Source organism: Eleutherodactylus coqui, chromosome 6, assembly GCF_035609145.1.
Source record: "Eleutherodactylus coqui strain aEleCoq1 chromosome 6, aEleCoq1.hap1, whole genome shotgun sequence".
In the NCBI taxonomy this organism is placed as follows: domain Eukaryota; kingdom Metazoa; phylum Chordata; class Amphibia; order Anura; family Eleutherodactylidae; genus Eleutherodactylus; species Eleutherodactylus coqui.
Window position 1 is genome coordinate 203393579 of NC_089842.1, and position 26315 is coordinate 203419893.

Sequence of the window (26315 nt, forward strand, 5' to 3'; positions counted from 1 at the left end):
GGAGGACTGAGCAACCTAATCGGGGACATCATTCGAAGCCAGGAGAACCGAACCCTTCTTGGCCAAAATGGAGCCATTAGAATAACCATAACCATCTCCTCTGCTCTTCTCTATCACTCTGGGATGAAGACAAAGAGAACATGTATGTACAGAATGTGCTCAGGTTATGGTACCCCATCCACATGATTAAATTCTATAATGATTCACTTAGATGGGGAGTACAGAGTCATGACACAGTCATGTGAAGGCTTGTATTTTGCAGGATGGCCTGTAGTTTATATTGGTACAGTTTTGGTATTTTGGACTTTGATAGTTTTAATAACATTTTTTTTTTTTGAAAACGAGGCAATCAAAAAGTGCAATTCTGGCGATAGGCGTTTATATTCTAATGGTGTTCACCATAAAATAATGCATTATTTATCTGTTATTAGAGCAAACTTTTACGGTCACAGTGATACTGAATACGTTTTCTTTTGTGTTTAAAAAATATGATTATTATTTTAATGTTTAATCTGTTGTATTTTTTGCAATAATTACAAACATAACTTAAACTGGACTTTAACTATTGTTTGACTGCATATACAATAAATTGCACTACTTCAGTATTGCACTATATAATAGTTTCGGAAGCATTCTGTAGGCTACAGGCACGGCTTAATGGGCAGCAATACATGGCAGCCCTGAGTGCCTTCACCAGGCTCCAGACTGCCACGAGATTCAAGAGGCACTCTGTAATCTTGTCACGGGTGAGCCTTTCAGGTGACAGAGGAAGCTCCGTCCCTGTATTGGGCCATCTAAATGGTTAACAGCCGCAATCGGACATATCTGCAGTCACGGGTGCGGTGTTCTAGTGTCAGCTGTCGAAAACAGCCGAAACCCACCAGGCATGAAGCAAACTGCCGAGCCTGTGTCGTACAAACCCCACACACCCCCAACACACATGCACGTCACCAAGAGGTTAAGGTTTGACATTCTCAAATGATATAGAAGCAGACAACATAAATTTTGAGCTTTAAAGTTAAAAAAAGTTAAACGAAGCTAAATAATTCTCTCATCATTGTTAAAAATGGTAAATATAAAATCAAACAAAATCTATTTAAAAAAAAAAATCTTTATGTACAGAAACTGACAATTGAACATACACACGTGATAAAACATGACATGTATTTTGCAACTGCCTCTGCAACCAAGTATGTGGTTTATAGTTTATGTGGTATAACATATGCTTTTTTTCCCATCAAACAAAGGCTATCATTACCTTTGGGGGTTATTTGTTTTACTGAAATTTATGATCCAACTTTGATTCTAAATAGCTTAGAAGATCGTTGAGGCCAAGCGGTCATATAGCCCGTTCCATGGTCCAAAGCCCTGCACTGAGCAGGGGGTTGGACCAGATGACCCTGGAGGTCCCTTCCAACTCTACCATTCTATGATTCTATGGATTTGCTAGTGAACAGCATTCTGTAGCATGCCATGTATTGCGATACACAGGCACTGCAGAAGCCAATCCCTTTAAAATTTCTAATCAAAAATATTTTTTTTAGCCAAAAATACTACACACACACACACAGACGGTTAACTGTCACTGCTTTACAAAAGGTGAATGCAAATAAGAAATGTATTGTAAAGCATTTCTATTTGTAAAAAAAAGTACTGAAAAGTATTTTATTTGCTTCCTAGACAAAACACATTTAAGGGGAAGGAAGACTGAAGTGTGTATAAGGGAGTATTCACACAGGACGGAGAATTCTGCAACGTAGCAAAATCTGCAAGCTTAAGTGCGGATGCTTGATGCCGAATTGCCAGCAGAATTCTGCCATTTTCAAGGTCGCATGAACATCCGCACTCTAGCAGTGCGGTATTTGTGGCAGAAGATTGTCCTGTGTGAAAGCACCCTAACAATAACAGTTATTTTATTCCTGCAAAATATGCTTTGATTTCCTGACCAATACTTGCAGAGGCAAAAGATACACGTGCACAAAACAGTAAGAAAATGGAACAATACAAATCAGTGTCCGTAAAATTAGCAGTTTCACAGTTTTTCATGCTACAGACTGCTTCAACCACATCAGTCCCAACAAGGAATCCATGCAGGTCCTGCTGGCAAAAATAGGTTTGATGCAGGGGAGAGAAAAAAAAAAAAAAAAGCTATGAACATGGGTTTCCAAAACCTTTTAGGCACTTCATCTCACTCTAACTTTGGCCAATAAATGTGTAAACTGTCAAATAAATGTGTAGAGCAGCACTGAGTATTTTGTTTTTCAGTCTTCAATCCAGAAAATCAAGTTTTCATTGATAACTCCAGACCTGGAAGCAGTAAGTGTGCAATTGTTGATGATCTTTCAATGCTCTTCAGGCTGCAAGACCAGTGAAGGCCGATAAACTAGCACTTCTTTCTCAAGATTTGAAAAAGATGGTCGGTGAACTACTTAAAGGGGTATTCTGGCGATAAGACGTTTTTGTTAGTTTTCATCTATCCACTATTGATCTCCACCAAACACGAGATTGCCTCCCGCCACCTATTTCACAGTTCTAAATACCTTGTTCCATTTCTGTAGTGTAGTTGGGAATGGAGCCACTGGTCGCACATGGTAGCTCCATTCCTCTCAATGGCATAGGCAGATAACAGAGCTGCGCATAGCGCTTGTATATCTGTCTGCACCATTGAAATGAATGGAGCAGACGAATAGTTGACCATTCAATTCCTTTCAATGGGGTAGACAGATAGCCAAACACTGCACTTGGCTCTTGCTGCGTATGTGCAAACAGCGGCTTCATTGCCCACCACACTACAGAAATGGGACAACGTATCTAGAATGGTGAAATAGGCGGGCACAGGCCCCTCATTCTTGGGATCAGTGGAGGTCCTAGCGGTCAGACCCTCAATCATCTATCAGTTTTCACCCATAAAAAGTGGATGGTTGAAAACTTTAAAAAAAAAAAAAAGGTCACATCCCAGGATTACCCCTTCAATGTAAGGAAGCTTGGTTGAGTTTAGGTATTGCTGTGTAGAAAAAAAAAAAGGAAAAAAAAAAAAAAAAAGAAAAGAAGGGTGGTAGTCATATCATCAAGATGGGTCAGTGGGATCAGCTAGATCTCGTTGCTCAAAATACCTGTGCAAGGAAAAAACAAAGGACAATTAGGATTATTTAAAAATAAACAAACAAACGTTGCAGTAAATTTTATTTTTCAACTCTCGCTTCAGAAAGCACAACTTTTTTCCTTTTTTTGGAGGGGGGCAGAGGGGTAAGGGGAGACAAGAAGGTCAGCAATTCTCATGTTTTAATCATTTGTTTTCATCTTGTGTGTTACATAACATAATTTTATAGTTTGGGTTGTTACGAACACAGTGAATTCTGTACACTTTTTTCTATAGCTAGGCACTTTTACTTGTACCACACCAGAGCCTTGTACTGAAGCTGCAGATTCAAGGACTAGGAAACAATGTATGTACATTGGTAAAGAACTGTTTAGGGGACAGAAACCAGATTTGTAATAACTGGTATACACTGTGTGGATAAAAGTATTTGCCCCCCACAAACCCTGTGCTGTCAGGCAAAGGGGATATGCAAACTGGATGTGTATTAGGTATAAAGCAGAGTATCACACAGACATATCCCAGTACAAAAGTCATTAGAATAAAAACGAGATGAAGAGTTGACAGTCTTCCAATTGGTTCTTGGTGTGGGAGGTCACCTGAGCTACCGATCAGTAAAGGACATTACAGTACTTTTCCAAGGTCCACTGTTGGCAATGGTTTTTGGAAATGGAAAACATCTGGCATGTGCAGTGCAGCCATGTTTGTGGAGACCTCGTAAACTGACAGAATGAGGACAATGAAGCCTTGTACAAGCTGTGAAGGCCTCACACACATAATCTGCCAAAACACTCGCTCAAGAGGTCTCAAGGGCAATTGGAATATCCATTAACACCAGAACCATCCTTTGATAACTCTGCGAAGAATTACCATGGACGAGCAGCCGCACACCAGACCAAATTCACAGCAGTGAATACACAGAGGCGCCTGTGATGGTGCTTGGAATGTAAATGAGTGAAAGCAAGTGTTGTGGACAGATGAATCACAGTACAACATCTTCTGATTAGATAGCTGCACTGCATCGTCCAACAGTGAAGTTTGGAGGAGGTTCTGTTATGGTGTGGGGGTGTTTCTGCTGGGTAGGACTAGGCATTGGTAAATCCCTTCACACATCTAGAATTTGATGGAAAGCATGTATAGGAGGGTTACTGCAGTTATTGAGACCAAAGGTGGCCCCCCACCATATTGAAAAATGTGAATAAAATCGAATTTCATCACCTTCTGTGTGCGTCCCAATACTTTTGTCAACATTTGCATACTCAAGTTGGTCTAATGTCAGAAGTGGGAAGCTACAAGGATCTGTGCTACACAAGTCATTTTATACACCCCATACATGCTTGGGCTAACTAATAAGTCCCTCGTTAGTCGAGGCGCAGCATTACCTGCCAACTAGACATATGAACAGGTTTAAAGCGGACACTCTCTCATCTTCCTTGTGTTCCTGCAAACACACAAAACAGGAATATGAAAAAAAAGCAAGCAACAACAAAAATACACAGGCGTACAGGGCTTATGACATGAAAGGACACAGAATCCAGCTGTGCAGTTTTTGCAATCCACAAAAATAAAATTCTTCATACCACCCCAGTTCTAATTTGAGAACATCTGCGAGCCAACTGTCTAATAAGTGAATGGGCTTCTGGTAGCAGGGGTTTCTCCAAACTGGCAAGCAAAGCATACAGCCACCGACCCTATTAGCGAAAAAACAAGAAACATACACAATTTGATTTCTGCGGGGCACAATTAGAAGACTAATATTAATAGTAATAATTTTTACCAATTCTGGAGTAAAATCTCTCTCTTCAAACCAATTCACCAGATACTCCAATACACTTGTAACAGTAGCCTTAAAAAAAAAGATAAAAATATTAATTTCTTTCAAATTGAATAAGCTCCTAGTCACTGGTCTATTTTTGCATTAAAGACAAGGCAGTTTTTTTAAAAATTATGTTCCAAGTCAACATAGCCATATGAGGTCTTCGTTTTGTGAAACAAATTGTATTCTTTTGAAAGGCCACTCTGGTAAAGAAAAAAAAAATGTCAATCATTATGTCTCCACCTGGTAACAACTTCCATGGCATGATCGCTATTGATTTTGGCATTCAAGAGGTTAAATGGCTGTGATTAAAGGTTTCTCCGTACCAGACTGTTAAGAGCAGGAGCCCAGCTGTCAGACAACTGAGCATCAGCTCTTCTTGGTATTGGACTCCCAAGCTGGCCTTTGAGTAGACTACTGTATTTTTATAGCGGCCTAGCCTAAGGTCCCTTAGTGACAGTCATAAAAACCATGCATGACTGTTCACTAAGGGGCTAAATCCAAAGCATACTGACTAGAGATTGGCGAGCGTACTCGGAAAAGCACTACTCGCTCGAGTAATTTGCTTTATCCGAGTATCGCTGTGCTCGTCCCTGAAGATTCGGGTGCAGCTGCGGCTGACAGGTGAGTCGCAGCGGGGAGCAGGGGAGAGCGGGCGGGAGAGAGGGAGAGAAAGATCTCCCCTCCGTTCCTCCCCGCTCTCCCCTGCAGCTCCCCGCTCCGTGCCGACACCCGAATCTTCAGGGACGAGCACAGCGATACTCGGATAAAGCAAATTACTTGAGCGAGTAGTGCTTTTCCGAGTGCGCTCGCTCATCTCTAGTACTTACCTATTCTCAAATCAAGTTTTTAATTTGTCCAGTTTTTTCCCCACTGCACAGGTGAGCATGCACAGAAAACTCTCCGGCAGAAGCAGTGGGAATTTATTACGAGTTTTATTTCTTAATCCCTTTACCATTGTCTAGCGGGCGAGTGTGTGGCCAACATCAGACCAACAAATTTATTACATTTTAAAGACAAAAAAAATGGTGCAAGAAGTGGTGCATTTTCTGGCTTAGAGACCACCCATGATGCGTCAAATTTATTTGGAGGCGGGCATCTCCAGATTACTACAACGGACTTGGTATCCGATTAAAAAAAAAAAAAAAAAGAAATCTAGGTGAGACATTTCTGTAGTGCCACAGCAGGCCACAATATGGGCTGGGAATCAGCTGATTGATGGGAATCCCCAGCAGCGGATCAACTACCAATGACCTATCCTAAAGGATAGGTCATCAGTAGTAAGTGTCTGGACAATCCCTTTATGTGCTACAAAGTTTAATTCATGGTATATATAAAGGGCTATAAATTGAAATTTTTATTGAAAAATAATCTGTATGTTTTTCTCTTGGCACTTGGCAGCACTGTACCTCCAATCACGAACATTATGCATCAACATGGCTGAAGCTGCAATAGGACAGCCATACTCTTCAACATTTGGTCACTGCGAGAGAAAACACTTTGTACATGCCACCATGGTGGATGAAGTAGACATTTCTCTAACATAACAGCAGAGGTGTAAGATTGAATTTTGTGTTGACGCTTGGAAAGAGCTTAAACACTTTTAGACAGAAGGTCTACTTCATTCACCATCCTGGCACGTTCGATGTGCTTTCACTCGCTGTGACAGAACGCTGAAGATTATAACAGCCCAACTGCAGGTTCAGACACGTTGATGCATTATGTTCAAGTTAACCCCTTAATAGGCTTTCTGCCAAAATAGCCTTGGGGCCTTCGCATGGGTGGTGCGATCCCATCGCGGGGGGCTGTATGAGACCCCTCGAACATCGTTCAGAGCATTTAAAGGGTTAAGAGCTCTGATCAGCCGCACGGTTTATCGGTGCGGTTGCCGCTGGGTGTCTGCTGTAAGAATCAGGCAATGCCCACAATGTATGGAGAGATGCGCGCGATCTCTCTTCATACATAAACTGCTAATACGGGGCGCCAAAAGGTGTATTGGCAATCACTAAGGAGTTAAAGCTGCTGCCTATACATTTTAGATTGCTGTCGGTCAAATACTCATCAGGCACCAAAATTGAAATCACTGCATAGATAAATCACCAGAACCATGTTGACTACACAGATACAACAACATAACCAAGCCTCCTATATATACACACGGTCACAGAACATAATAAAAAACTTATTACAATAAGCATATTACATAGATATAACACAACTAAGCTTAATATTCTACTGACCGAGATAAAACTATGTCCATTACCGGTGTAAAGCAAAAAACAAAATAAAAAAATGGATCCATCAAAAAGAACATATAGCAGATATACAATTGCAACCTCCCATGAAAAATTTGATCTACCTGTAGTAAAGAACACTAACAATGAGCATGTCGGTCAGCACTTTTTGATATTTATACTGCAGATGATCTGCATTATGGAGATAAGTGATCGTTAATATAATCGCTTGTCCCCATAGAGCTGTAATTCGTTGGTTGCATACATTCCTAGTGGGACATGTGCAGCCGTCCAATGAGCATTTTCATGCTCACCTGAAAGAGACAATTAGCTGACGAACAAGCATTTGTACATTCGTTGGTTGATCATTGGCATATTTACATGTTTGGGTGTATGTTCTTTAGCGGATTGGTTATGTGAAAAGCCTCTCAGTTGCAGATCTAGCAAATATATGGTTGTGTATGTACATATACACACACATACAGTACATAAAAGTGAATGCAATAACTAAAAACAGGGTATTAATGACAGGCTATACATAATTTACTTGTGACACTAGAATACATATAATTTTTAAATCTAATGCCTGATTTTGCCTGTACAGGTACCTTCCGATTTGTAGCATGTTGTAGAATATGTTGGCACTATATAAAGATTATACGGGCGTTGCGGTATCCCACGGCGGAGCTCCGCCACGGGAGCCGCCACCCGGGAGCAGGAGCCATAGACGATAGGCTGACCGCGGAGAATCGGAGCAAATCGCAGCATGCTGCGAATTGCCGGCCGCGAGTGGAGAATCACAATGATTCTCCGCTCGTGGACAGGGGGCCGGCGCTTTCCATAGCAATGCTATGGAAAGCTTCAGACGGCGTGAAATCACTGACGTGGACAGGGGGCCTAAGACTTCAAATAATAAAGTATGTTCATCATAGACATACAAGTGTATCAAAGATTTTCAATATACTTAAGAGATTTTCTTTTCTCCACATTCAGCATTGTACACAAAGCATCTCACCTGGCTCATCCGACTGACGATACTCAGCAAAGGTGGGAACCCAACCTGGAAGGAGGTAGCAAAGGGTTAACAGCAATGTACAATTTAAAAGCTGGCCATACACTTTAAGCAACGACCTTACAGTTATTAGGCAATATTGATAATTCCCATAAAACTCAGATGAGAATACATGTATACATGGCTGCCAAACACCCACAGTACATCTTATCTTTCTGGGGAATACAGAATTGGACATGTGAATTTGAGAGGGCTTCAAATTTACATAGTGAACAGACACGATAATCTCCTCTAGGTTTGCACAAATTCTATATACTATGTTATGTCTATAACTGTTTGCACATGAGGGAAATTATATATATTATATATAAAAAATAAAAACCCACACAATTATACCCAGTCTATTGCGGAGCTTTACGTTCCAGATACTCCCGCTATACGTGAAAATCAGCAAAGTAGCGGCATTATATTTAAACAAATCAATCTGTCGGGTGAACTGCCAAACAATCGCAAAAGTTAACAAACAGGCTGATGCTACGATCAGTGACCCAATCATCACCGGATACAGAACATGTCTCATCAGCCAATAGTGTGCCATGTACAATCTCGTGTTGGCAGGCGCTAGTGACGTACTGCATTTCATGTATGTACCTTAAAATTCCACAATATAGCAAAAAACTCTGCGAAAACAGAATATCTAAAATCCGCGATGCACTGAAGCCGATATAGCTAGGGATCACTGTGTGTGTTTTATATTTTAGTGGTAGTTTGTCCTCCAGGGGAGGGGCGGAAGCGACACACTGGACTCCACAAACGTATAGAACTCACTTTAGTCTTTATTGCTGTACAGCACACTCCATGCAAAAATAACAGCAACAGTCCATACAACAGAAAAAGTTGCACCATGCAAGGTGTTTAGAGGCTTCCTCCTCAGGCTGTCAGGCTGTACAGCCACACAAGCGATCCATATGACATAGCCCATTCAAATCTGCACCACGCAGGGTGCTCAGGTCCACCAGGCAAGTGGTAATCCCACCTCAAGCTGTTAGATACTGACTCCTGGGAGCTGCAGCCTTTTATGCCCCAGTAACGGTGTAAGTGCCCTCAGCTGAGCTTCCTCAGAGCTAGGGTGAAGTTGTGGACAGGAGCGCCACCCTGTCCAGACTAAAAGCCTGGGAGGGAGATACACTCCATCCACAACTTCACCCTTTAAGTGCCTACAATATAAATATATATGTACATACATACACACACAGAAATTGAGAAGTTTTACTCTCATGCAGAGTTGGAGAAAATTTATGAAACTCGGAAAAAAAGCATTTCCATGCGAAGGGTAGCGAATAATTAAACGTTAGATCAAGTACGTATATTAGTCTTGGAATTTTGGGTCTTTCTTGTGCAAAATGCTACTTTATATTGTTTCAGTTTATAAGTCATAAAGGGTGTTCCATAAGCAGGTCATTTTTCGTCAACAGATTAACGATGACCAAGTTTCCAGGATACCTATGAGATATTTCTCTTCTGCATTAGGAGCTTCAATTCTCCTTGTTTGTTTCCCGTGCTCCGTGCATTTGAGTTTGTGATTGGTGTCTCTTACTACTCAGATTGTTGAAGGCACAATGACTGCCCATCGGTATGTGGACAGAGTGGTACACCCTTCCTCACCAATATCCAAAATGGTATCTTCCATCAGGACAATGCCCATCCACATACTGCAGCAATCACAAGGCAAGTCTTGCAAGGTGTCACGACCCTGGATTCTCCCGCGTGGTCCTCAGATTTATTCCCCATAGACCATATCTGGGACCCCATAAGTAGACGCATTACACCACATGGCCACCCATCACAAACTGTACAACAACTGACTGCGATTGTGATGCAACTTATACAATCAATTGACACAATGCCTGCAAGGATACAAAAGTGTAAAGGTGCTCCTTGTTTGCCCACTTCTTAGTGAAACCCAACAATAATAAGCCATGTCCGATTAATTCCAATTTTCTATCATTTATCTGGGTATGACTCTGTACATTTTTGCTGTGTTTCATTAAAGGGGTTCTGTCATCAAAACAAATAATTCTATACTCACCTATTCCTCCCCCATCAGTCTACTTACCAGATCTTCTCCTGTCTCCTGCAGTCCACCCAGGTCACTTCACTTCCAGCTGGCCGATTCCTCTGCTTCCTGTGATGTTACATAATTTACAGGCAGTCTATTTCCTGTAATGTATGGAGTCCTGAGCTATTGCAGAGGCTGCTCATGCGAGCTGTCTCTGCAATAGATCAGCATTCCTTCCTAGCCAGTGAACGGTACGTCACAGGGACGTGACCTTCACTGACCCGCAGGAAGAAGAATATGAGGAATGCAGGTTTCATAACAAGCCGACTGGCTGAAGGTGACATGCCCCGGGGGACTGGACAAGATCAGCTAGGAGAAGATGCCTTAAGGAGTCTGCCTAGAAAAGAACATGCGTAACACTTTCAATTTCCACCTTTGTATAATGAGGGAAAGTAAAAAAAGTGGAGTAATTGCTTTCTAGCCCAAGTCCAAGACAACTGGAGGGTCCAGAAAGTTACTGCAGCGGTCATGTGATGGATCAGCCAATCACTGACAGTGTTAACATGGGTTTCATACACAGATACATGATGAGACCAGTGATTGGCTGAGCATTCCGAAGAATGATGAACTGCTGCAGTAATTTTTGGAGCACAGAGTTTTTCTCTATTTTTTAGCATTCTCTTTTTTTTTTTTTTAAACTTGAATAACCAAGATTGTAAAGGCATTATTCTACTGCTTGAAAAAAACTAAACAAAAAACCCCCAACTGTTTAATTGGCAATTGTAAGTTAGGAATGATTATTTCTATATATACTGACATTAGTAGCCCCTGTGTGGACTCTACATTTGTTTTTTTCAGAGTCATTAAAATTTTAATTAGGATTAAGAACACTTCTGATAACAGATTTCGGACAATCCCCAATAGTCTTCTGTAGAGCATCTGGGAGAGAACATCACACAATGTCAACTTTTCAGTCTGGTGAAATAGAAGTCTATATGTGATTTTACCTTTAGATAATCGATCCCTGGGTTTTGATTTTCAGTGTTTAGTGCAGCGGCCAGGTCAGAATATAACCTCTCGCCCAAACAGAATTTCTTCCAACTTTCTTCATCCTCGGTGCTGGGCTACAGATATAAAAGATGTATTACTATAAATGCACATGTCATACTTACATTATACTAGAATTGGGGAGCTCTACATGGAGGACTACATTGTATGAAGATATAAGCAAGTTACATACAATACTATGGCGTTTTTTGTCAGCGTCTAAGGGGGGCTGCCCACGAGCGTGTGCGTACATATGTGCACACCCCTGTATGCGCAAAAACACGTGTGTATGTAGGTGCACATTGCTTTCAATGGAGCCGCAGTTGTTTAAATATAAGCTCTGCCCCGAAGATCCATTAAGGGGTGCTGGCAGACCACTGCGGCTCCATTTAAGACAATGCGTGCATTCCCTATGGTGAACGCATGTCCTATCTTTGTAAAACACAGACATGTGAACACACCATAGGGAATGCACTGGTTCTAATAGACGCTCGTGTGAAGCCACCCTAAAGACTCAATTTAGAATAGGTCATCAAAATGTAAAGTCCCATAATGTATGACTCTAAGTTTTAATTGGCGAAGTCCGACTCCTAGCAGCTTTACTGATCAACAAATGCCACAGCACCATCACTGTTTACGCAGGCAGCAAGTGGGACTGAGCAGCATGATGTTCTGTCTTGTAAGCAATGAAGTAAGCCCATTCATTCAGCTGCCCAGCAGAGGCACCCAAATTGGGCTCCAACAGATCAGATATTGAGGTTCTAGAAAACCTCTAAAATGTCAAAGCTTTAAAGGGATATACCGGTCAGTGAATAAAATGACAAATTTTCACCCCTCCACTGGATGAGTGAAAACTGAAAGATTGGTGGGGGTCCGATTACTCAAATACCCAGAGATCCTAAAAAGGAGACTCATGTCATCCCTATTTTCCAATCTGTTTTCACATTTCTGTAGTGTAGTTACGAATAAGCTGCTGGTCACACATATGCGGCAGCACTCAGTTTATCTCAATGGCACAGATAGCCATTCCTCAGCCCTTCTGAAATGAATGAAGCGGTGTTGCTGCACCTGTGACTAGCGGCCCATTTGCCACTACACTATGAGAAGGGATCATGAATTGTGAAACAGGGAGGACATGTGTCCCCATTCTCCGGATGGGTAGGGTCAGAGCCCCCATTAATCCATCAAGTTTTCACCTTTCCACTAGACGGAATTGATCCAATTGACCGGAATACTCCTTTAAATAATTGTAGAATATGCAAATAGTGAGCAACTGACTGCACCAATAATCCCCACTCAAGTTGCTCACCTGTGAGCTGCAGGGGGTATATTGCAGATTTAGGCTGGGTTCACACTGGGCAAATATGCTGCGGAATTTCTGTCCAGATTTTGCCGTGGCAAATCCGCCTGCGGCCACTAATCCCAATGTTAACCAGCCATATGGACGAGATTTCTCAGAAAACTCGTCTACACGAGACGGCGAATCCGCCGTGCAAAGCCGGCGCTGCAGCGCGGATTCGCCGGCCGCAGCATGTTCATTTTTTTTCTTCTTCCGTTGCGGCCGCGCTCTCCTCTATGGGAGCGCCGGCCTCAGCGGAAGAGCGTGCGGCCAGGCTGCTTCAAAACCGCAATATTTCTGCCCGGAAACCGCCCAGTGTGAACCCAGCCTAAGCAATGATGAAAAGTGAATTTTTGCTAGGATGTGTCAAAAATTTTTAAAATGCTGAAAAAACGGGAATACACTCACCATCATTACATTGCTGTCAAGGGGTTGGGATTTCCAATGGCTCCTGTGCTTGTTGAGACTCTTAACATAAAAATATCATTGTTAAACTTTTACACTATTTAACGGAAAAAAAAAAAAAATAGGCCATTTGAGCAAAGAAGGTGAAAGGCAAAGCTGAAAAACTTTATTATTAAGGCAAATTTGATAAATGGTATGTCAAGTAGTACACATAATGGGAAAATTATATTTTCCTTACATTCTCGCAATTTGTAATCTCACGTTAAGCTATTTATCTGAAAGGGACAGCAGGAAAAAAATGAAGAAAAAAAAAAGGGAAAGGGGAAGGTGTAAAGCCCCTTATTGTGATCTCTCACCTTCCCTGCATAGCTTTCCAGCGATTCATCTATTTGCCCAAATGTGCCAAGTCAGGCCATTTATTGACTTCATCACTCACATACTGTATATGTACCAGCACAGATTTTTGGTCACTTTGGTAATATCATGTGTGAACCTTGCAGATCTTTAGGTGGGGCTGTATTTCTAGGGTCAAGACTTTTAGCCACAAGCATGAATTTCATGCATTCAAAACGTTATGATTTGATGCAAATATGTAGGAAGGTGCCGCCTGTAAAGAGTGCTGTGCTGCTTGTGATCCCTGCCTACTGTAAAGTGCTAAGTGTTATTATCACAACATGGCAGATGTTGATCTTTAGAAAATATATGGTCATATGTGTACTACATTATATTTACAAGGCCGCCTGCAGACAGCCGGGTCGGATCTTCTCGCAGTGGGACCCGACGCGAGCCCCTGCAGAGACCAGCGCGACTCACCTGCTCCCGCAGCTGCAGCTCTGTGAGTTGTCGGCTGCCACCCAGCCGATGCATGCGCAGAGCGGAGCCAGCAGCCGGGGAGTGACATTTCTGTAATAGAGCATGCCGCGATTTGTTTTTCGTGAGGACAAATCGCGGCCGTCTGCATAGGATTGCGTTTTCTAAACGCAATCCTATGGCAGTTTCCACGGGCGGAAATTCCGCCACGGTATTTCCGCCCATCTGCAGGCGGCCTAACTTAGATATGTGCATCTCAAACTGTGAACATTGTCCCTGCTTAGAGAAGCTTAAAGTGGTTAACAAAAATTTAAAAAAAAATGTTTTTTTTTTGTTTTTTTTAAATAAAGTTTTCTATGCCAGGAAACAATAAACAGGCTTGCATGTGATTCTCTTAAGTTCCCACATTGGTAGCTCCAAGTCTTCCCTGTGATGTTTACAGGCTGCAATTACCTCTGCGTAGTAAGTCACAGGCTGCTGCAGCCAATCACAGTCCTCAGCGCTTTTCTTTATCCATCAGCGTAGCTGTCTGAGGGCTTGTTTTTTTGCAGAAAAAGTTGTATTTTACAATGGTACTATTTAATGTAGTGAAAAACTTTTTCTGCCGCAATCACTTTTTTATTTTTCCATTGACATAGTGACCTGTAGTTTCTATTGGTACCATTTAGAAGTACATAAGACTTTTTGATCACTTACATTTTTTTTCTTGGAGACAAGGTGACCAAAAAAAAAAAAAAAGCACAAGTTGTGTATTTATTTTTTCTGATGACGTCCACCGATCAATTTGATAGAACTGACTTTTATGGACGCAGCGATAGCATAGAGGACCTGAACTTGCAATCTTTGGATCACTCCTGCAGTAAAATGCACCATCTAACAGGCAGTCTATCAAGCCAGTCCACAGGCATTGCTTCACAGGCAATCTGCAATGACAACCCCTGGGAGCTCCTGACTGTTATAGCAGACGAACATCACCCCACGTTCTCATAGCGAAGAGACTGATTGGGACCCCTGAACTCCGATCAGGGCATTTAAATGCTGCTGTCAGAATTGACAGCAGCATTTAAAGGGTTAACAGCTGTGATCAGTGTAACCCGATTGGCAGTACTTCATGAAGTGTTAAGGAATTTAAAAAATACCAAGAAAAAAACCAATAAAAATTTCTCAGACAACCCCTTCAGTTGTGTGAGAAGCACATAGACTGCAGAAGGTGGATATCAAGCTACAAGGAGAAAACAGGAATTGCTTGCAAACCCATTGGAACCCCAACATGTTGTAGAGCAGAGATCTTTCCGATATCACCTCAGTACAGCATTTACTTACCTGTCGTACAGCTGAGAACTGCGCTACCTGCTGTTGCTGCCATCGTAGACTGGGGGAATATCCTTCCGGCGCAGGCTGGCATCCAGACAGCTAAAACAAAAATAAAAAAAAAAGTGTCCATTTAAAAAAGTTGAATTTGAGACTTAAAAGGACAGACATACAGTATAAACACAAATGTTCAAGGCTGGGTTCACACATATCGGCTTTGTTTGGCCAGTGTTTTAACATAGGAACCAGAAACAACTGATGCCGTTTTGGCGTTTGGTCCGGTGTCTGTAGCAGGACAGAAAAACGCTTCATGCAGTTTTTCTGTCTAGTGCAGGAAGGCACCCAGCTTAAAACGGATAGAAAACTATGGGATCAGTTCTGGCTTCAGTTGTAATGAAAGAGGCATAAGTCACAGAGTCAGGCATAAGGGGAATTGGCCCTAACACGGTGTTAAAATAGTGTTCACAAATCACGCTGTAGCTCTAGAACAATCTAAGGCCCAATGTCCACGGACTAATTTGATTTGTGGAATCCGCGCAAGAGTCGCAAATCAAGCCGCCTATAGGGAAGCATTGTGTTAAATGAAGTGCGGATGCCCTTGTGGATTTGTTTTTATATGATTTGCGGATGCCACGTGCTGATAATAAATGGCAGCAGATCACGCAAAATGTGGTCCATTCAGCTCTTCAGTGGACTATTTAAGTATTTATTTCTCTACTCATCCTATTGTAGTATTCTTTTAAGTGCAAATAAACCACATCCATGTCTGTGCCCAAAGATTAGTGATCTTGTAGTAGTGCAGTACACAGAAGGGCCTGTAGAGGGCTGCAGACAGAACTTCTGGTGATAGGGCTAACACCAAGGGGTGGAGCAGGAACTAGATAAAAGCCAGTTCATGCCAAAAGCAAGAGGGAAGCTACAGCTTGGCAGTGCAGGACAGGCTGCATGCTGAGGTCCAGTGTGGACCAGTTGGGCCTGTCACCCCGTCTGACGGAGGAAGACGCCCCAGGAGGGGTTAGTGACAGGACCCTGTGGGTTGTGAACCCAGGATTGCGTATGGACTGCATTTGTATACGCTGTTTGCTGTGAAACGAATGCTGGAAGGCGCCAGCAAGAGAATCCACGTCTCAAAGTGTTTCTGCACGTGTGGTGGCCATTTTCCTGTCTAAGAGGTCAGCTGTCCTGTGGCAAGCACACCCCAACTTGCCACAATATATAATATATATATCACACATACATACATTTTCCCCTGAAAATAAGACACTGTCTTATATTACTTTTTGCCTCCCAAAAGGGCACAGCGTCTTCTTTTCGGGAGGGGGGTGGTGTTATATTCACCTGGTCTGCGGCGTCCCGATGGTCTTCGGCGGCGCTGTGGTAAACTGCATCCTCCTCGTCTCACAGCTGAGCTTTTTTCCTGGTGACGGGGCTTGAATACCCCACCTCCAGCAAAGCCAGCGCTGTGATTGGCTCATCGAGTGCTGGCGGTGATTGGCTGCTGGCGCTCAATTAGCCAATCACAGCACTCACTTTGCTGGAGGCGGGGTATTCAAAGCTCCGTCACCAGCAGAAGCTGAGATAGAAGACGAGGAGGACTCAGCAGTTTGCTGCAGCGCCGCTGGAGACCATCGGGACGCCGCAGACCAGGTGAGTAATAATTTTTCTTTTTTGGGGGGGGCACGTTCGGTCCAATTTTCAGGGAAGGCCTTCTATTACAAGCCTTCCCCGAAAACCCGGTAGGTCTTACTATCGGGACACATGGACACACCTCTTCGGATCTATTTCATTATGCCTGAGGAAGAATCCTGAGAGGTTGGAGATCTAGCAACAACATCATGTATTTGTTAGCCATTTAAAGGTATATCTACCAGATTACTTGGTTTCTCTCTTGCTGAGAACAAACACATTTTGCTCTACTGGCTAACACCATACGAAACTTTTTTCATTTTACTAATAGTAAATCTACTTACTGCTATACTGACGGTTTGCTTCTTTCTCAGCTTTTTAGGATCAATCTGAGCAATGACTACATCAGGACATTGTGCTGCCTCAATCCTAAAAGAAGATAAATACAAACAGCATGAATATGCCTCATCTGACAGCAAGGTCTTCAGTCACATTCAACATGTTTGGCGATGTTCACACACAGTTTTCCTGCTCCGAAATATAGAATTTCTTTTTTTAGTAATTAGAAACTCCAATAAATCAGCCAATTTTAAAAGCTGCACCCCTCAAAGTTTTTAAAACCACATTTATGAATTCTGTTAATTCTCTAGGTGTTTAACATGTCACAGAGACATTTTAAAAATTTTCATCAGTGGGGTCTCTCGCTGAGACCCCCGCTCATTTCTAGAACGAGGGGACTGCTGCACTCACCTGAGCCCTTTTGGCCGTCTTCGCTGCTTTTCGCCTCAGCTGAAGATGGCCTCATAAAAGTGTACAGACGTCAGGCCATCTTCAGCTGCCCAAAGAAGCAGAAAAGCTGCAAAGACTTAAGAAAATTGTAGATCAATGTATTAGTTAATTGCTTTTGCTATTAGATTGTAGACTAGAAAGACATAGCATCCTGCTAGTATAAGTAGTGAAGGGGTTAAATGTAACTATTTCTATATACCAGTGAGTGGTACTAGGTAAAACAGAGATAAGAAAGTCCTCTAGACCTGCTCCCTTGCAATCTTACCCACTGAAATAATAAGGGTTTCATTGTATGTTATAGTTACACCTTAAAAGGTGTAACTTATGTTAAACATTTTAGTCGTAGCCCATCATGAATTCTTATTATTCTTGGAGGTATGTACTTTTCCTGTGATGTCATTTATGATATATAAACCACATGCAACTTTGAATACATTAGAAATCACTTGATACCACAACAGGCTGGTGCGATTTGCATTTCCCCTAAGGGCCCATGCTTTCTACACGAGATCCGAGATGGTCTTCTCCTTGGTAAACAAATCAAATTCTCCTTACAGACGGCCAAAAAGGCTCAGGTGAGCGCTGCAGTCCGCTCGTTCTAGCGACAGTCTTAGGATCCACTGATCAAAATTTTTAAAAGATGTCTCTCTGACATGTCAAAAGTTTACAAGAAAATAAAATTACTCTTAAAAACAAAGTAGACTTTTTTATCTTAATACATTTTTTCTGTAACACAGCAGAAGTTAGCAGATAAACAAAACTCAATATTTATTACACTATATCTGCAGTTTTTAGAAACATCTCAAATTTGGCCCTATTGCTAACCATGACTCAAACACAGGCCTTAGAAGTCAAAGAGCACCTTGTGGATTTTGGTGCCTCCCTTAAATTTGCAGGCACCATTGCGGGTTTGCAGAGGCCTTGAGGTGCTAAGAGATCAGAAAAAAAAAAAAAAAAACACTCAAAAGACCCTATTTTGGAAATTACACTGTTCAAGGTATTTATATAGGGCTATAGGCCGCCTGCAGACAGCCGTGTCGGATCCCGAGCCCCGCACAGAAATAGAGCATGCCGCAATTTGTTTGCCGCGCGTGATTTCACGCGGACAAATCGCGGCCGTCTGCCTAGGATTGCGTTTTCTAACGCAATCCTATGATAGCTTCCACGGGCGGAAATTCTGCAGGAAATCCCGCCCATGTGCAGGGGGCCATAGTGAGGATTTTGATACAGGTATTTTTCCTCAAGGAAAATAGCTGTATAAGGCCCCGTGCACACGGGCGGAAATTCTGAGGCGGGATTTCCCGCAGAATTTCCGCCCGTGGAAGCTGCCATAGGATTGCGTTAGAAAATGCAATCCTAGGCAGACGGCCGCGATTTGTCGACGTGAAATCATGCGCGGCAAACAAATCGCGGCATGAGCCCCGCAAAGAAATGTCACTTCCTGGCTGCTGGCTCTGCTGTGCTTACCTTTAAAAAAAAATCGTAACTCCTTTATTTATCTATGGACGGCGCAGCAATATCATTTTTTTTTTAATTTGAGATATGGAAAAAGGCTCTATTTTTTTTTTTTTTAAACTTCCCTTTTAAGGGTTTTCACGCCCAGCCGATATACGGCGTCTCTCTCTGCAGGGTAAGGAGGCTGGAAGAGCCAGGATCAGTGCTCTGAGCTCTCGCCCCCTCTCTGCCTCCTCTCCGCCCCTCTGCACTACTTGCAATGAGGGGAGGTGGGACAGGCGGAGCTAATTCACAGAACTTACCCACGCCCCCATCCCACCTCCTCTTATTGCAAATAGTGCAGAGGGGTGGAGAAGAGGCAGAGAGGGGGCGGGAGCTCAGAGCACTGCTCCCGGCTCTTCCTGCTCTGCAGAGAGAGACGCCATATATCGGCCTGCGTGAATACCCGGCCGATATACGGTTGTCTGAAATAGCCCCTAATTGCATTTTTTCTGGGAGACAGGGTGACTAAAAAAGTGCATTTCTGTCTTTTCTTTTTTTCTCGACGACTTTCACCGTGCGGGGTAAATACTGCGCTACTTTGACAGATTGGACTTTTACGGACGTGGCGATATCAAATACGTATTTTTCTTTTATGATTTAGATTTTTTTTATTATATTACGTCATACTGTGATTTGACATGCAGTCTATCAAGCCACCCCACGGGGATGACTTGATAGGCAGTCTCGTAAGGCAGCCCTGGAGCCTTTCAAAAAGCCCCCGGCTGCCATGACAGCTGCACGGATCCCCCGATCTCACCGCGGGGTGGACGTACGAGACCCCCGAACATCGTTCGCGAGATTTAAACGCTGCTGTCAAAATAGACAGAGGCATTTAAAGGGGCAATAGCCGCAATCCGCCGCGCGGTGGATTGCAGCTATTCCCCTGCGGGTGTCAGCTGTAATTAACAGCTGACGCCCGCGCTGTATGAAGAGAGGTCACCTTGTGACCTCTCTTCATACATACCCTGACGCTCCAAGACGTAAACGTACGTCCCGGAGTGGGAAGGCGTTAAGATAGCATATTGGGCTGCGGGAAGCACGCATCAATTGACATTAATAGAGTAGGTTTGGCGGAATCTACGATAAAATACAGCATGCTGCAATTTTTCTTACACTCGCAGAACACGTAATTCGTACCCATGAGTGTGAAGGAAAATTCGAAAATACATGCCTTTCAATGCCTGCATTTTACCGCGGATCATCTGTGCAGACGGTGATCAAGGAATCCACAATTCCCATCCAGTTGTGCGAGACCAGCCCTAGTGAGTAAGTAACTGGCTTAGGGATAGATAGCAGAGGGTGGTTATAAATGGTACATACTCTGATTGGGTCACTGTTACTAGTGGGGTAACACAGAGGTCAGTATTGGAGGGGGTCACTGTTACTAGTTCAATTACAGCCATTCATCTAGCGCTGGCGGTGATTGGCTAAGTGTCAGCCAATCACAGTCAGCGCTTCCAGGAGGCGGGGATTTTTCAATTCCTGGCCAGAAGATGAAGAGAAACAGTGCTGGGACCCGGGGAGAAGCTGCTGCGGCGTTGGAAAGCGCTTGTAAAGTGATGTATGCGTTTTTTTAAAAAAATAAAAAATTCTGTTGCAATGGCTTACATTATAGCTTTGACAGTAGGATTTCCTTCTGTCAAAGTTGCATCACACCGAACAAAAAACGCGTTTTCATGCGATGCAACAGAGGAAGGCTCCATAGGGAAACGTGGGCTACAAAACCTCACGAATCGCGGGCATATCGCCGGACCCGCAAGGTTTGTGTGGCGGGTTGTCGCATGCTACAAAACATTGCATGTGTGAAGTAACACATAGGAAAGCATGGGCTTCTCATACATGCGATTTGTAACAAGACTACAAAGTCGCGAGACTTTGTCGCCGTGTGAATGAGGCCAAACAGACGCGATTTGCTATTTTTTGTAGTCCATGTTTCCCTATAGAGGCTGCTATTTTCTCGCAACGCATAGCACGAACTTGTGATTTTCATGCTATGTGATTTTAACATTAGAGAGTCCTATTAATTTTCTCACTACAAAAATGGCGTGATTTTATCACGTGAGAAAATCGCGGACAGCAGTAACGCGATTCTACATTTTTCCCCAAGAAAAAAAAGCATCACTGACGCCACAAAATTGTGTTTACATAGCAGCGTTATCGCTGTGGACCGTGCGGCTACAGCCTTAGGCCCCCTGTCCACAGCCGAGGCGGAATATCGCTAGCGATATTCCGCCGCGGTGCAGAGCTGTCAGGTCTCTGCGGTTCACCCTGGAGAATCGCAGCATGCCGCAATTTAAATCCTGCGAGCCGAGAATCACTATAATTCTCTGCTCCTGGACGCTGGCGCTGCACTATCCATAGCATGTCGGCAAATCATCATCCGTGGACAGGAGCCCTAAGGGCTCTTACCCACTTGCATTTTATTTTTAACGCTGCGATATCGCTGCGTTTTTTTAACGTAATTATCATTGCGCCTCTCTAATGGTAAAAACGCATTGCAAGCTTGTGCTTTGCGATTTTTGTGCAATGTGCTTTTAACATTAGAAAGTCCCATTGACATTCGTGTTAAAAAAGCGCAAGCCGATATCGCAGCACTAAAAAAAAAACACAAGTGGGTGTGAGCCCTTAGGGTTTCGCTTTCTTTGCTCCAATGGCTTCTACCTCATTGTTTGTTTGTTTTTTTGCCTTCCTCTTGATTTACATGGGGGAGGGGGTAATAAGTTGAACTAAACAGAAACGTGTCATTTTTTCAGCCTTAGGCCTCCTTCCCATGTACGGATTTCCGCCGCGTAATTCGCGGCGGAAATCCACTGCGTTGCCCGCAGCTATTAGGTTCTATTGAACTTAATAGCTCAGGGCACACGGTGCGGAATTCCACCGCGAATTAACCCGTCCTCACCCGTGGCATGCTCTATTCGCCGCGGATGTACGCGCGGACGGCTTCCATTGCAGTCAATGGAAGCCTTCCGTTCACGCTATCTTCCGCTGTAGCACAGTGGAAGCTAGCGTGAAAACGCTTCCCCGCCTACCGCCACCGCGTCATATGACGCGGCCGGCCGCGTTATGTGACGCGGTGGGCGTGTCACATGACGCGGCGGAGGTGGGCGGGGAAGCGTCATGCGGGAGCGAGGACGCCGGATCCGCTGGTAAGTATGGGGTCTCCTGGGGGGAACCGTGACGGGCTCCGCCGCGGAATTTCGTGACGGGCTCCACCTTAGGCCACTCTCACACATGTGCTTTTTACTGCTATTACTGCAGTTTTTATTTCAATGGCGCCTCGCAGACCTGTGCTCGAAAATGCATCACTTTTCGAGCGCTGTCTGCTGCATTTTGGAGCCTTTTTGCGCTTTTAAACACACCTCATCACCCATCACAATAATAGGGTGCGGTAAAAAGCACTGTCAAATGCAGTAACCTCTGTTCGAAAATGGCGATAAATATCGTGACAGAACGCCGCTATCAAAATCGTGTTTTGTTGACACTGGGAGTGAGAGTGCCCTTAGGCCAACTTCCTACGGGCGAGCGCAATATGGGGCCGTGAATCCCGGCCCCACCATGTGAAAGCCTCATGGATGTGAAGCGGGTTCATGTGTAAACAACCTCGCATCACTTCTGGGATGAAAGGAATCCCCATCGCGGTGGAGGATCGCAGAGTTCCTCCTATTGCTTTCAATGGGCGGTGTGATGCGAGGCCACGTGCCGCGATTTGTTTCCCGCATAGCTTCGCACTGCATCGCGGTGACATCCCGGAAAACATTGCTCATGTGTGTCACCTCATTTAAAAGAATGGGGTTTATATTTGTGCATCTCACAAGGCACAAACCTTGCGCGATTTTATCGCCTGTGTGAAGACGGCCCTAGGCTGTGTTCACATGTAGTGGAAATGTTCTGGTTTTTCGACAGTAGAACATTCTGCTGCAAAACCCAAAGCAATTCTGCTACAAAAACAGAGTCAAAAGTCTGTGGATCTGCAGCCGATTAACCCCTTGAGTGGCACGCTTGGAAATTTTCCGGGACGAGCTCCACTGCCCATAGTGATATACCCCGGAAGATTTCCGGGCTATGTATCACTATGGGAGCTGCAGAGCACAATGCTACAAGCTGTGACAGTGTGCTCTGCCTGCACAGTCCCACAGAGAACAAAGCAGGACATTGAGAAGCAGGAAGCTATTGCCGATCTGCCGGCAATCTCCTGCTCCTAAGTCTCCTGCTTCGTTTACAGGTTGCCATAGAGACCATCGGCTTGTCAGAGGCAAGCCAACGGTCTCTGTGGCAGGGAGAGCTGGTTGTTAGCTGTCAGAGGACAGCTAGGTACCTGCTCTTACAGCAGAGATCAGAGAAAACCTCCGATCTCTGCTGTGTTAACCCTTTAACATGCTGCAGTCTATGTGACTGCATCATGTAAAGGGCTGTCACTGCAGCATGTAAAAGGGCTGTCACCATCGGACCCCTGGAAAGTGATCAGGGGGTCCTGATGGGTCCCTGTGGAAGTCCCCTAAAGGGACAAAAAAAAAAGTTAAAAAATTAATTAAAAAAAATAAAAATAAAAACACTTGTCTCCTTCTACTTTGTAAAAAATGTAAAATAATGTGGTATCCGTGCGTTGTAATGACCCAGAGAAGGAAGTTGGTACATTATTTAACCCCTTAATGACATGGCCCCTTTTTTTCTTTTTTCCCCCCATTTCTTTTTTTCCTCCCCCCGTTTAAAAAATCATCACTCCTTCATTTATCCATCGACGTCGCTGTATGAGGGCTTGTTTTTTGCGGGACGAGTTGTATTTTTTAATGGTGCAATTTAAATTACCATATAATGTACTGAAAAACTTTTACAAAATTCTAAGTGGAGTAAAATGAAAGAAAAATGACATTCCGCCATCCTTCAGTGCGTCTTGTTTCTACGGCGCATAAACTGCAACAAAAATGACACGATAACTTTATTCTATGGGTCAGTACGATTACTGCGGTACCAAACTTGTATAGTTTTTTTTTTTGCTGTAGTACTTGTATTTTTTTCAAAGACATTTAATTTTTTAAAATTATTTTCTGCTGCATCTTCTGCGCGCAATAACTTATTTTTCCATCGATGTACTTGAGCAAGGGCTTATTTTTTGCGGGATGTCCTGTAGTTTACGTTGGTACCAATCCGGAATACATACGACTTTTTGTTCGCTTTTTATTGCCTTTTTTCTGGGAAACAGGGTGACTGAAAAGTGCATTTGTGGCATGTCCATTCTTTTTTTCCGTTGCGGCCGAGCTCTCCTCTTTGGGAGCGCCGGCTGCAACGGAAAAGCGTGTGGCCAAGCTGCTCCAAAACCCACAGCTTAGTGCCGCAGGTTTTGAAGAAGCGCTTTCCCTGTGGAAATCTCGTGGTTTTCCGCTGCGGCCAAACTGCGAGATTTCCGCCAGGAATACGCCATGTGGGAACCCAGCCTAAGTGTTTCTGAATTGTAATAATTACTACTCAAAGCCCAACTTAAAAACACGAAACAAAAAAAAACAAAAAAAAACAAAACATAAGTTTGGCACCAAATTTTTAACTTTAGCAATAGTAAAAAAAAAAAATCAACCCAACTTGTTAACCAATGTCTCCCGACTATGGAAATGCCCAATACGTGGGTGGAAACTGCTCTTTGGGTATGTGCCAGGAACAGAAGGAGCGGCATTTGGAGCACAGATTACGCTGCAAAATAAAAAACACGTCACTTACATACTGCAGTGTATCATTTGCGTCATCCAGCTTAGGACGGCTGCACACGACCAGACTGGATTAGGCATGAGGGAGCCCGTAGTGGAATCCGCCCCTGTGCCCAGCCGGCACCCACGCATACCTGACGTTACTTCCTCTCTTCTGTACTGCGGACTGTCCGCACGGCCCGACATCAGATATGCGCAGTACAGATTTTTGTTTTAAACCCCTGCTTTTCCTGCATTATTGCCTAGTGATGACACAGAATCTGTGAACTTTCCACATGTCAATTGCGAAAGGCTGCAGGTCAGACGGCGTCCATTGACTTCAACGGAACCCATACACTCGTAATCCGCTCAAAAATAAAGCATGCCGTGATCTTTCCTCCGCAAACGCAAAATCATAGTTGATTTCCGCTCGTGTGCCGGAAAAAACACTTTTCCATAGCATATTAAAGGGCGGTATTTGCTGTGGAACCTGGAGGCGGACGCCCACTCTGGGTTCCGCAATTCTGCCTATGTGCAGCCGGCTTTACTGGACATACAAGCATATGTGTAAAATCCTGCCTGAGTGACGCCGGTTTTGCCGCAGCGTATGGCAGAGATATTGTACTGCACCGGACAGCATATCTAACGCACGTGTTTTTTAAATTTCCCGTGCGGTCGCTTCGCAATCACATATGGGAGTTGGTGATTACATTCCTGTAAACAACAACAGGGTCTCCCGTGCGTAATACGCGGCATAAATGTGAATGATAAATAAAAAAAAAAAAAAATATATATATATATATATATATATATATATATATATTCGCTGCGATTTCGTGAGTTCACACTGACGCATGTTAAGACTGAAGAAAAACTATCGCCCCGAAATACACATACGCCCGTGTACATGCACCCCTAGCGGACGATCATACGCTTACTACTTCCCCACTGGTGGTAAGCCCACTGCAGCTTATCTCCCTGTGTAAAAGAACCCCCAAAGTAATCCGCACCCTACAGAGGCGTATATAGCTGTGCAGCACAGCCGGCGGATTTTTTTTTTTAGTTAATTTTTTCCGGATAACCCCTTCCATGCTACAAACGCGATCGGCTGATCAGGCTTTGTGTCACCAAAGACAGGCCAAATGGAAAAAAATAATGCCTATTAATAAAAAAGCTACATTCCACCAAGCAACAACATAAAGGCCACAGTGTGAGCACTGCAGAAGAAAAGTTTGTCAAGCCCACTAAACCTTAGGAAGTACTGCAAAGCCCAGGACTCCTTCAGTCCCTGCACTCTGACGTCACTGCAGTCCTACGTGACGGCTTACTTACTGGACCCTCCTCAGATACTCCTGCGGTGTCCGAGGGGGCACTGCTGGGTCATAGTCCTCCATCAGCTCACAGTCCCCCACCGGTAGGAGCCGCGGCATCAGCTCCTCTAGCCCAGAGTCCATGCTTGGCCGTTACAAGCGCTTCCTCACGCACAGCACTAGTAGCGGTGGAGCGCACGCTACAACGAGCGCGCTGATTGGCTGCTCCGCTTAAATCCATCCTGAGTAGTGTGTGTGTCTCTGCTCTACTCACAAATGGCTTAATGT

General features: G+C 43.7%; 1 protein-coding gene across 1 annotated transcript; it reads right to left on the minus strand.

Annotated features, from left to right (window-relative positions):
* Window positions 1-1096: 1096 nt before the first annotated feature.
* Window positions 1097-26216, minus strand: GEMIN2 (gem nuclear organelle associated protein 2). Its single transcript, XM_066608621.1, has 10 exons — window positions 26050-26216; window positions 17101-17185; window positions 15143-15232; window positions 13013-13072; window positions 11226-11342; window positions 8163-8207; window positions 4875-4943; window positions 4678-4788; window positions 4480-4538; window positions 1097-3113 (listed from the first exon to the last, which is right to left on the minus strand). The coding sequence occupies exons 1-10, from the start codon at window positions 26169-26171 to the stop codon at window positions 3068-3070; spliced, it is 804 nt and encodes a 267-aa protein (XP_066464718.1). The 5' UTR covers window positions 26172-26216; the 3' UTR covers window positions 1097-3067.
* Between the last annotated feature and the right edge of the window lie 99 nt (window positions 26217-26315).

Coding starts and splice junctions, on each gene's coding strand:
- GEMIN2 (XM_066608621.1), bottom strand. CDS start 26,171: ATGGACTCTGGGCTAGAGGAGCTGATGCCGCGGCTCCTACCGGTGGGG. Junction 4,944..8,162: donor TCGTCAGTCGGATGAGCCAG/GTGAGATGCTTT, acceptor TTTTTTTTTAAG/GCTACTGTTACAAGTGTATT. Junction 4,539..4,677: donor CTCAAATTAGAACTGGGGTG/GTATGAAGAATT, acceptor GTGTGTTTGCAG/GAACACAAGGAAGATGAGAG.